Source organism: Oncorhynchus nerka, linkage group LG15 (genome assembly GCF_034236695.1).
Source record: "Oncorhynchus nerka isolate Pitt River linkage group LG15, Oner_Uvic_2.0, whole genome shotgun sequence".
In the NCBI taxonomy this organism is placed as follows: Eukaryota; Metazoa; Chordata; class Actinopteri; order Salmoniformes; family Salmonidae; genus Oncorhynchus; species Oncorhynchus nerka.
The window spans coordinates 76,349,286-76,362,474 of NC_088410.1; the positions used below are offsets into that span (position 1 = coordinate 76,349,286).

A 13,189-nucleotide genomic window follows, 5' to 3' on the forward strand; every position below is an offset into this window, starting at 1 on the left:
CGCTTAAAACAGAAGTACACAAAATATCCACGCTCCAACTGACCTTTATTTTGGAGAATATGTGGATGGCTTTATCCAAAGAGCCGTCAAGGCTGCACTTACCGAATGCCACTTTCCCTCTCTCCACCAGTACAGGAGGGGCAGTCAGTGACCCGGCAGGTCTGGCCGCTCTTGTACTCCATTGCTGCTTGATGCTGAGTACTGAAAGAGAACAGGACAGAAGGTAGGACTCATGAAAAATTATTCTCTTACATGTTTGAGGTTTGCTTGATTGTCATAATGTCTGTAAATGATACCATTCCACCCTACCCATTTTCTCCATCACCAAGTAAGTTGTTTGAGTCCAAAGGGAGTTTTTTTTTGCTCGCACTGCAGATGGCAATATCGGTCCACTACTAAAGGATTATTAAAGGCTATAAAAGCCTCCACTCTTCTGGGAAGGCTTTCCACTAGACGTTGGAACATTGCTGTGGGGACTTGCTTCCATTCAGCCACAAGGGCATTAGTGATGTCGGGCACTGATGTTGGGCGATTTAGCCTGGCTCGCAGTTGACGTAGCAATTCATCCCAAAGGTGTTCGATGGGTTTGAGTTCAGGGCTCTGTGCAGGCCAGTCAAGTTCTTCCACACCGATCTTGACAAACCATTTCTGTATGGATCTCGCTTTGTGCATGGCGGCATTGTCATGCTGAAACAGGAAAGGGCCTTCCCCAAACTGCTGCCACAAGTTGCAAGCACAGAATTGTCTAGAATGTCATTGTATGCAGTAGGGTTAAGATTTCCTTTCACTGGAACCAAGGGGCCTAGCACGAACCATGAAAAACAGCCCCAGACCTTTATTCCTCCTACACCAAACTTTATATTTGGCACTATCTATTGGGGCACTTAGCGTTCTCCTGGCATCCGCCAAACTCAGATTTGTCCGTCAGACTACCAGATGGTGAAGCGTGATTCATCACTCCAGAGAACGTGTTTCCATTGCTCTAGAGTTCAATGGCAGCTTTACATCACTCCAGCGGACACTTGGCATTGCGCATGGTGATCTCAGGCTTGTCTGCGGCTGCTCGGCCATGGAAACTCATTTCATGAAGCTCCCGATGAACAGTTCTCGGTAGTGAGGGTTGCAACCAAGGACAGACAAGTTTTACGCGCTACATGCTTTAGCACTCGGAGGTCCCGTTCTGTAAGCTTGTGTGGCTTACCACTTCGCGGCTAAGCCGCTGTTGCTCCTAGATGTTTCCACTTCACAATAATAGCACTTACAGTTGACCCAGGCAGCTCTAGCAGGGCAGAAATTTGACAAACTGACTTTTTGGAAGTGCCACATTGAAAGTCACTGAGCTCTTCAGTAAGGTAATTTTACTGCCGATGTTTGTCTGTGGAGATTGCATGGCTGTGTGCTTTATACACCTGTCAGCAACGGGTGTGGCTGAAATAGTCAAATCCACTAATTTCAAAAGAATCCACTCATTTGAAAGGGTGTCCACATACCTTTGTATATATAGTGTATATGGCAATACAAGTGTATCTCTCTCTCTTTAGTTTTAATTGTATCTTCGAATCACCTGTTCCAGTGGAACAATTAGCCTATCCATCTACTTCCCACGTTACAATTGTGCACTTGTTGAAACAAAATATGCAAATTATGAACTCTTTAACATAGAGTATCATTATTCATTTATCTGTTCATTACCCTCATTTTGGACCTGTGTGTGGAATTCTGTTGAATTGAGTTGAGGCGGCTGTTGCAGGGAAGGTGGTGGCATGATTCATGGCTACCTTCCTTACTTTCCACAGCAAAGACATCAAGTTTATAATGTCATTCTCACACACTGGTTTAACTTACCGGGTGTTGAGCCTGGGTTAGCTAGCAAGTCTTTAGGTCTTCAATAAGATCATGTCCCTGCACAAGACTACACTATCAAGCAAACAACTTTAGTTACATGTGCCTGTGGAACTACATGTAGAAAGTTAATTAAATGGCATAAATCATTCTGTCATTTTGTTTGTTGATTATAAGACATTTGTTTGACTCACACCAGACCCCTCTGTGGTTTGTACTTTGTGTATGTAATGCATCTTGACTTAGACGATATGCTGCTTCAGGCTGAAGGACACAGCTTATTATTAAACATTTGACTGCTATACCACTATAATTTAAATTCAACATCATTCACTACAATTTGCTTCAATATCAACAGGAATACTTCTAATTAGAGCTAACACATCATAATCATTGCAAAACATTATATAGTCTTATCAAAACAAGGATCGGTCTAGGAATTTGGTTCAAAAGCTCTAACCACATGATTTTATGTGCAAGAACAATGTAAGGTTGAACCAAGGTTCTGTTTACAGAATGACAGGCAGAGAGAGAGAGAGAGAGAGAGAGAGAGAGAATGACAGACAGAGAGAGAGAGAGAGAGAGAGAGAGCGAGAGAGAGAAAGAGAGAGAGTGGGGGAGAGAGAGAGAGAGAGAGTGGGGGGAGAGAGAGAGAGAGAGAGAGAGAGAGAGAGAGAGAGAGAGAATGACAGACAGAGAGAGAGAGAGAGAGAGAGAGAGAGAGAGAGAGAGAGAGAGAGAGAGAGAGAGAGAGAGAGAATGACAGAGAGAGAGAGAGAGAGAGAGAATGACAGACAGAGAGAGAGAGAGAGAGAGAGAGAGAGAATGACAGACAGAGAGAGAGAGAGAGAGAGAGAGAGAGAGAGAGAGAGAGAGAGAGAGTGTGAGAGAGAGAGAGAGAGAGAGAGAGAGATAGAGCGAGAGAGAGAGAGAGAGAGAGTGGGGGAGAGAGAGAGTTATCTCCACTAGACAGTCAAGCTTGAACCCCTGCCTTGAGGACATTAAATATTTTGAATGTAGAATGTCTTTCTGATTTGACCATGTTTTTTCTTCTTCAAAAATGCAAGAAATGTAAAAGATTTTATAAACTTCATCTACAGCTGTACGCAACAGAAATACATCTGGAGGAAAATCCCAACATGTAAGTAGAAAGTATGATATTGGTTGGTGTGTAATGTTTCACTACTACCTGGCTTACCTTGCACATGTGCATGTACAGCAGGCCTATCTAGGTATTTAAAAATACAACATTAGAAACATAGAGTTACATTAACAAGGCAAATGTGAATGCTTATTGTCTTCAAAGCCAAATAGCTACTTTCAATACTGTTAATCCTGAAAGTGTTTGTAATTACATTTTAATTGGATTTTGTGCACCAACAATAATTGCTAATTGTGCATTTTCCCAAGGGAGATTTTACGTGCTAACGGCACATGAAGGTAAGGCCTTTCATTATCATGTGTGTGTGTGTGTGTGTGTGCGTGCGTGCGTGTGTGTAAACACATCCAGATGTCCATGCCCTCCTGAGGCTCGAAGAGCGAGAGAGGTGAGAAACTGCCTTGTTAAATGAGTGCATGTAAACCATTAAAAGCGCCAGTAATCCCATCTCTTTATGCTACCTATTTTCTCTATATTTCAATCATTTGTATTGATTTAATTATCAAAACAAGAAATTCCAAGTGTGATTACTGAAAAAGTTCTGCTTGAAGGAGGAACATTTCCCCTCTGAAATGTCATAAGATTAAGAGCATTTAAGACAGTATTTGTAATTACTAATGATTTGTTGAATATCATATTTCATAATTACATTCAAAATAAAGCTGATTGTTTATGAAGGTACTACTCACTATGGCAGGGGTCCTCAATCGTTACCCTACGAGGTCCGGAGCCTGCTGGGTTTCTGTTCTACCTGATCATTAATTGCACACACCTGGTGTTCCAGGTTTAAATCAGTCCCCGATTAGAGGGGAACAATGAAAAAAATGCAGTGGAACTGTAACTTGAGTTTGAGGGCACCATGGCTTCACAAGTGGGTACATGTGTCAATGCCGGTTGGCAGGTGTTAACATGTGGAGAATTTAGTTATTTTTATCTGCCAATTGTGGATGCAAAAAATGTGTGCATTTTGTAAATCTTGTGAAATGGTCCATGGCTACCATAGGGTGTCTGTTAAATGATTATAGTACAGTACATTCAGTTAAATCAGCTCTTTCCTGGTTTTAAGATTGTTTAGGGTGCTGTATGCAATTGAGCTGTCTGAGATAGAGGGCATATGTATATCTCTTCTGGGCCCCTGATCAGTGGAGGAGGGGGAGAATGAGAAAGAGACAGAGAGAGAAAGAGCGGGAGAAAGAGCATCAGACTCTCCAGCTGGGGTGGTGCATGTTGGGAATGTGTCTGGCCTGTTGTGGTAAGTAGATTCTCTCTTTGGCGGGGTAGAGGGAGAGGAGCCTTTGACACGTTTCCCATTGGGGAGGGATAGGAGGGCAGACGGGGAGGGAGAGCGGCACAGGGAGCTTCATGCTGGCTAGAGTCAACCTCAGCCAGGCTCAGATGAAAGAGGAGGCATGACTATCCCTCCCACTGCCCCAGATAGCAGCCCAATATGGGATTGTCTCAAACTGCCAGAGGGATGAGCTACAGCTTAGCAGACAGACCACAAGGTGATGCGCAACAGGACACGTCTTACTGAGCAGTCATGCATGGTAGAAAAAATGCCAACTCACTGCCTGGCCTCAGAGCTATGCAAAACATCCTTATGTATTTCTGAGCACCTCCAAGATGTATGATACCTACTAATGGTCTAGTTACCTCAGACAGAAATGAAAGCAGGGAGGTTGGTCGGGGAGGATGGGTGGACGTAATCCAATCCAAAGGTTTTGTGTTCAAAGTCGCGTAATTTTAGCTAACCCTTCTCCTAACCCTTATTCAAAACTTAAACCATTTCAACTAACCTGCTACATAAATTATCCTAACCATTGTCGTTAGTTACCCTAACTGCCAAAGTTAATTCTCCCTGTAATTCTCCTTTATTGTTACAGTGCAAAAAGCAATCTGAGAGAAAGAAGCATAATACTATGAATCATTGTCACGTCCTGACCATGGAGAGCATTTCTTTTCTATGGTTGAGCAGGTCAGGGCGTGACTAGGGGTTGTTCTAGTTTATATTTTCTATGTGGGGTTCTAGGTTTATTTTCTATGTTGGTTATTTGTATGATTCCCAATTAGAGGCAGCTGGTAATCTCTGTCTCTAATTGGGGATCATACTTAAGTATAATTTTTTTCCACCTGTGGGTTATGGGATATTGTTGCCTGTTCGCACTGCATTGTCGTCACGTTTAGTTTATTCTTTAATGTTTTGTTTTTTCTAAGTTTCACTGACTAATAAATATGTGGAACTCTACGTACTTGGTCCGTCTATACTAACGAACGTGACAGAATTTCCCATCAACAAAGGACCAAGCAGCGTGCCCAGGAGGAGGAAGTATCCTGGACTTGGGAAGAGATCCTAGATGGGAAGGGATCCTGGACTTGGGAGGAAATCCTGGCAGGACAGGATCGCCTTCCTTGACGGGAGTCGCTTAGGAACATGAGAGGACAGCGACGACGTCGGGGAGGAAGGCCACAGAAACCCCAATAATTTTTCTGGGGGGGAGCAGTCGGCGAAGCCAAGGTGTGAATCAGAGCCAGTCTGGGAGAAGAGGGAGAATTTGGAGGAGAGAGAAATGGGAGGATTGTTGAGTTGGTGGAGGATGCATGGTATTTGCCCTAAGGAACGTGTTGTCAGTTTAGTGCCACCTGAGTCAGCTCCCCGTACTTGTCCTGAGAAGTGTGTTAATTAAAGTTCCGGTACAATGTGTGCCGGTTCTACGCACCGTGTCTCTAGTGCGCCTCCATAGCCCGGTACGTCCTGTGCCAGCTCCCCGCACTTGCCGTGTGAAGGTTGTCATCTGTCCAGGACACGTTGTGCCAGCTCTACGCTCCAGACCTCCAGTGCGCCTCCACAGCCCAGTACGTCCTGTGCCTGCTCCTCGCACTCCCCCTTAAGTGCGCCTTCCCAGTCTGGTACGTCCTGTTCCTGTTCCTGCTCCTCACACTCTCCCTCAAGTGCGCCTTCCCAGTCAGGTGCGTCCTGTGCCTGCTCCTCGCACTCGCCCTGAAGTGCGTGTCACCTGTCTGGCGCCACCTGCGCCGGCTACACGCATCAGGCTTCCAGTGCGCCTCCCCAGTCCAGAGCTTCCAGCGACGTTCCCCAGTCCGAAGCTTCCGGCGACGTTCCCCAGTCCGGAACCTCTAGCGACGTTCCACGGTCCGGAACCTCCTGAGACGGTCCATGGTCCGGAACCTCCTGAGACGGTCAATGGTCCCGAACCTCCTGCGAGGGTCAACGGTCCGGAACCTCAAGCTCCATGGCTGGAGCCTTCCCCTGCGCCGATGCTCAGTCTAAGCACGACATCCAGTCCAGTTCCAAGGCCAGAGTCTTCTTTGGCTTTGGTGCCCAGTAAAGGCACAGCGTTCAGTCCCGCTCCATGGCAGGAGTCTTCATCTGCACCGAGGTCCAGTCCAGGCACAGTGTTCAGCCTGGGTCCCTGGCTGGATCGTTGGATGAGCGGGTTCTTCGGCCTGCACCAGAGCCGCCACCGACACTAGACATCCCCCTAACCCTCCCTTTTTGTTTCAGGTTTAGAGGTCGGAGTCCGCACTTTGGGGGGGGGGGGGTGTACTGCCACGTCCTGACCATAGGGAGCATTTATTTTCTATGGTAGATTAGGTCAGGGCGTGACTAGGGGTTGTTCTAGTTTATATTTTCTATGTGGGGTTCTAGGTTTATTTTCTATGTTGGTGATTTGTATGAGTCGCAATTAGAGGCAGCTGGTAATCATTCTCTCTAATCGAGAGCATCCTGTCGGGCTGTATCACCGCCTGGTACGGCAACTGCTCCGCCCACAACCGTAAGGCTCTCCAGAGGAGGGGGCAAACTACCTGCCCTCCAGGACACCTACACCACCCGATGTCACAGGAAGGCCATAAAGATCATCAAGGACAACAACCACCCGAGCCACTGCCTGTTCACCCCGCTATCATCCAGAAGGCGAGGTCGGTACAGGTGCATCAAAGCAGGGACAGAGAGACTGAAAAACAACTTCTATCTCAAGGCCATCAGACTGTTAAACAGCCACCACTAACATTGAGTGGCTGCTGCCAACATACTGACAACTCCAGCCACTTTAATAATGGAAATTGATGGGAATTGATGTACAAATGTATCACTAGCCACTTAATATAATGTTTACATACCCTACATACCTCATCTCATATGTATATGTATATACTGTACTCTATATAATCTACTGCATCTTGCCATCTTTATGTAATACATGTATCACTAGCCACTTTAAATTATGCCACTTTATGTTTACATACCCTACAATACTCATCTCATATGTATATACTGTACTCTATACCATCTACAGCATCTTGCCTATGCCGTTCTGTACCATCACTTATTCATATATCTTTATGTACATATTCTTTATCCCTTTACACTTGTGTGTATAAGGTAGTAGTTGTGGAATTGTTAGGTTAGATTACTCGTTGGTTATTACTGCATTGTCGGAACTAGAAGCACAAGCATTTCGCTACACTCGCATTAACATCTGCTAACCATGTGTATGTGACAAATAAAATGTGATTTGATTTGATTTGATTTAATTAGGGATTATACTTAAGTCTAATTTTTTTCCACCTGTGGGTTATGGGATATTGTTTATGTTTAGTTACTGCATTGTTGTCACATTTAGTTTATTCTTTATTGTTTTGTTTTTTCTAAGTTTCACTGTCTAATAAATATGTGGAAGTCTACGTATTGCGCCTTGGTCCGTCTATACTAACGAACGTGACAATCATCCAATTCGCATGCTATTATACGACCGGGTAAGACATATGATAGTATACGTGCTATAATTCATGTTATATTTTACGACCGCTATTCCATTCATAAAGTAACGTAACATTATATGGCATACTAAATGGACTATCACAGATGTATGTACAGAATAATACAAATTCCGCTGACACCACATTGCTCAGATACCCAGCTCACAGTGCACGTGCACACACGCATATGCTCACACACCACCAGTGAATAAGCAAGTAAAATAAAGAGTGCTGAAGTGGGAGCGTGATTCGTGGTGGTAGTCAGCAGTGTTTTATTGCACGTTTAAAGAGTACCTCTCCCCAGTTCACTGTCGTCCACTTGGGGCAGCGGTGCCCCCAGCAGCTCCTCTCTTTGCTGGGCTGGGTCAGGTGCTTACAGTTGTCCTCTGAAACAGGTCGACCTGACCTGGTCATACAGCTCACCTTACAGTTCTTCCATCTTTTACCACAGGTGGCAGAGCACTGTAAGAGGAGGGGTTGTACAGAGAACAAATACCAGAACAATGTCAAGTAGTTTATGACTTCAATGGGAATAGTTTAAATAGTTTTTCAGTCTACTTCTTCTTGAGAACAATATCACACATGTACAGGGCTTCAGAGCGCACAACAGGTTAGGGACATTTTCATTAGCAAATACAATACATAACATGGGATCGTGCATAAGTCATGAGAATTGGTTTGAATCCAAATAAACATAGATTGGACATAGAAATTTCCCACATTTAGCACTTTGATATTTGATAACTTGAGATTTTCATTTACTGACATTCACACAAAAAAAACATTTGCTACAGTGCATCGTTTTTTTGCTTTTTGTGAAAGCAAGCGGAGCGTACAGAAATGTGTGACGGAAGCTGAGGCCCCTTAGTTAAACGGATGAAGTCCATATTAGAAGGTAGAGTCATTTAGAGTTAGTTGCTGCGCTGTGAGCCAAGCATACAGTACACAGTCAGCAGCCACGTTCACATCCAGGGTCATTGAGCAGGCCCAGGTCTAACTCTGTCTGACAGGCAGGCACCCCACACCAGCACCCCCCAGCACAGTCCAGTACTCCCAGGCCTGTGAGTTCAGTGGGGCTGTTGGGTTCGGGTTGGGTAATCAAAGCATGTCAGAGTGTGAGCCCCTGGGGCATTTAAGCCCTGAACAGCACCTGACAAGCAATCCTGTCTCCCAGGCTGTGTGCTACCCGGAAGACCAGAGCCAATCGCATGCAAGGAACAATGAGCCATCAAGCCACATTCAAACAGCCAGAAAGCTGAAGCCTGGAGGAAAAAAGGTAATATAGCTAGCACCTTTCAAAATTAAGGCAACTTTATACTGATATATCACTGATATTATATAAGACTGATTGGTTGCCGGGCTGCTTATCTAAATAGTCAACTAGGTAGTCTTGTTAGCTAGCAAGCTAGCTACCCAACAAATTGGGGACGTCATGAGGGCCATTCAGCGATGTTCCCATTAGGTTCCTTAAGTTATCCCACTGAAGTTTGGAGAACACTCCAAGAACATTGGGTGATGGTCCCATGGGAACGTTCTCTGGGGGACTTTTGTGTAGTTCCCTCTAAGTTACCAGGGTGTCGCTGAGGACCATGTCAGGACCTTTTTCGGATGTTCTCAGGACTCATTTACCAGTCCTTGGGACATTGCATGATGGTCCCAAGGGAATGTTCTCTGAGGCACCTATTTATAGTTCCCGGTTTGTCCCGAGGACGTTTTTAGGATGTACTTGGGACGTTGTGTCATGTTCCCCTGAAGTTCCCCTATATGTTCTTGGGATGTTGGTCCCCTGGAGATTTTGTCTTGTTCCCTGTTTGCCCTTGGGACGTTTTTAGAATGTTCCTTGAACGTTGTGTCATGGTCACCTGGAGGTCTTGTCTAGTTCTTGGTTAGTCATGGGGACGTCCCGGGCCGGTGCTGAAGATGGATATATCTGCTAATATAGAACTATTAAAGGCCCAGTGCATCAATTTTGTTTAAAAAAAAGAAGTTTTTTCAGGGGTTGTTTCAGTATCGGTACTTCCCATGGCTATGACTCCTGAATCACTGGGCGAAAAGGGTCTATATCAGGGGATATATTTGCATTACACGTTTTTGATATTCTAGAGAATATAGTGCATTTCCAATGCATATTATCAGTCTTTGGATATGTACTACATCCTGAAAAATTCTGAATCCAGATGTGCCTTTAATACACATATGATATTTTGAGATTACTCTGAATATCACACTTGGACATTTCCTATAGTCGGATATGGACTCATTCAATATCCTGAGATATGTGACATTCTATTTTCTCTCTTCATGTTGACAAATACTGACTGTATACTGTACATTGCATATCTGTTTTTTCTCAGCACATTCAAGATATTGTGCTATATCGATTCCAGATATCCTTCTCCTGGCTGAGGTCCATATCAGGACCTTGATATGTTTTTTGATATGCTAAAACTAAGGATGATTTCAGATGCATTTCTGAGTTTTCAGCACATGCTCAATAATTGGACAAAATATGGAATCCATATTTTTCTTTCATGCACAAATTATTTTTGAATTCCCTCCTGATATCGTGCATGGTATGGCCAGATAGAGTCATTAGATATCCTGAGATATCCTGAGACATCTTATTTTCTCTATATGATGACAAATGCTGATAGTAGACATACAGTACCAGTCAAAAATGTGGACACACCTATTCATTCAAGGGTTTTTCTTTAGTTGTACTATTTTCTACATTGTAGAATAATAGTGAAGACATTCAAACTATGTAATAACACATATGGAATCATGTAGTAACAAAAAAAGTGTTAAACAAATCTAAATAACCCTTTGCCTTGACGACAGTTTTGCACACTTTCTTAGGTTTGATGTCTTCACTATTATTCTACAATGTAGAAAATAGTAAAAAATAAAGAAAAACCCTTGAATGAGTAGGTGTGTCCAAACCTTTGACTGGTACTGTATGTTCTCAGCACATGCAATTCATACTGTATGCTCTTGACTGAGGTCCATTTCAGGATTTTGTTATGTACAAATAAGGACCATTTCTGATATTTAATTTCGTTTTTAAGGACATGCTCAAAAATTTCACAAATATTAATTCCATGTCATTCTTTCAGACAGTACCCATAGTTTTGGTATTCCCTCTGCATAAAGGCATGGGCAAACTGCAATCTAAAATCACTGTTACTGGTAGCCTAGCAACAAGAATAACTTGTTTTCTGCCACGCAGTGCCAACTGTCATTTTTGCATTTGTGCGCCACAAATGAGTGTGTATACTGGAGAAACAAAGAAGTGAGAAGCTGTTAAGAAATTACATTGAGTAGCTAATTTGAGATTTGCTATTTGGAATTGTATTAGGATCCCTGTTAGCTGTTGCAAAAGCAGCAGCTACTCTTCCTGGAGTCCACACAAGACATGAAACATAATACAGAACATCAGTAGACAAGAACAGCTCAAGGACAGAACTACATACATTTTATAAAAAGGCACTCGTAGCCTACATATCAATGCATACACACAAAGTATTTAGGTATAATAGGGGAGAGGCGTTGTGCCGCGAGGTGTTGCTTTATCTGTTTTTTTAACCAGATTTGCTGTTTATTTGAGCGATATGAGATGGAAGGAAGTCCCATGCAATAAGGGCTCTATATAATACTGTATGCTTTCTTGAATTTGTTCTGGATTTGGGGACTGTGAAAAGACCCCTGGTGGCATGTCTGGTGGGATAAGTGTGTGTGTCAGAGCTGTGAGTAAGTTGACTATGCAAACAATTTGGAATTTTCCCCACATGAATGTTTCTTATAAAAAGAAGAAGTGATGCAGTCCATTAATCAATGTGTGTTTGAGATATTTTATTTATTGATTGATTTTTTATTTAGAATTTTTGCTAAGTTTGCCAGCAGCTAGTAGGGCTAGATAATGAAATTGTCTTCTCTTCAGGGAAAAACATTTTTACCACCAATCAAACCTTAAGGTGACAGTTAACGTTTGAAAACAATTTAGACTGATGTACATGATCCAGTGGGTGAACTGTATTCCTGCCAGGCTGATCAGATTCAACAGCAGGCTCAGAGGCTCATAAGACAGAATTCTACCTTGTTGGCTGTTTCATGAAAAAATCTATTTTATCCATATGAATTGGGTCAAAGCAATGTGGCATGTATTTGTGTTAAACATTATGAATTTATATTCTTGTTCATACATTCAGAAAGTATTCAGTCCCCTTGACTTTTTCCACATTTTGTTAAGTTACAGCCTTAATTCTAAAATTGATTCAATTACTTTTTTCCCTCCTCAATCTACACACACTACCCCATTATGACAAAGTGAAAACAGGTTTTTAGAAATGTTTGCAAATTTATTACAAATATAAAATATAAATACCTTATTTACACAAGTGTTCAGACCCTTTGCTATGTGAATCGAAATTGAGCTCGAGTGCATCCTGTTTCCATTGATCATCCTTGAGATGTTCCTACAACTTGACTGGAGTCAAACAGTGGTCAATTCAATTATTTGGACATTACTTGGAAAGGCACACACCTGTCTATATAAGGCAGCACAGTTGATAGTGCATGTCAGATCAAAAACCAAGCCATGAGGTTGAAGGAATTCACGGTAGAGCTCTGAGACAGGATTGTGTCGAGGCACAGATCTGGGGAAGGGTACCAAAACATTTCTGCAACATTGAAAGTCCCCAAGAACACAGTGGACTCCATCATTCTTAAATGGAAGAGGTTTGGAACCACCAAGACTGGCCGCCAGGCCAAACTGAGCAATCGGGGGTGAAGGGCCTTGGTCGGGGAGGTGACCAAGAACCCAATGGTCACTCTGACAGAGCTCCAGAGTTCCTCTGTGGAGATGGGAGAACCTTCCAGAAGGACAACCATCTCTGTAGCACTCCCCCAATCAGGCCTTTATGGTAGAGTGGCCAGATGAAAGCCAATCCTCAGTATAAGGCACATGATAGCCTGCTTGGAGTTTGCCAAAAGGTACCTAAAGGACTCTCAGACCATGAGAAATAAGATTCTCTGGTCTGATGAAACCAAGATTGAACTCTTTGGTCTGAATGCCAAGCTTCACGTCTGAAGGACACCTGGCACCATCCCTACGGTGAAGCATGGTGGTGGAAGCATCATGCTGTGGGGATGTTTTTCAGCAGCAGGGACTGGGAGAATAGTCAGGATCGAGGGAAAGATGAACGGAGCAAAGTACAGAGAGATCCTTGATGAAAACCTGCTCCAGAGCGCTCAGGACCTCAGACTGGGGCGAAGGTTCACCTTCAAGCAGGACAACAAACCTAAGCACACAGCCAAGACAACTCAGGTGCAGCTTCATTCTCTGAATGTCCTTGAGTGGCCCAGCCAATGCCCGGACTTGAACCCGATCAAACATCTCGGAAGAGACCT

General features: G+C 43.4%; 1 protein-coding gene across 1 annotated transcript; it reads left to right on the plus strand.

Annotated features, from left to right (window-relative positions):
• The first annotated feature begins 3,276 nt into the window (after positions 1 to 3,276).
• On the plus strand, positions 3,277 to 6,493 carry LOC135559845 (uncharacterized). Its single transcript, XM_065000726.1, has 3 exons — positions 3,277 to 3,282; positions 5,802 to 5,908; positions 5,965 to 6,493. Exons 1-3 carry the CDS (start codon positions 3,277 to 3,279, stop codon positions 6,491 to 6,493), a joined length of 642 nt encoding a protein of 213 aa, XP_064856798.1.
• The last annotated feature ends 6,696 nt before the right edge of the window (positions 6,494 to 13,189 follow it).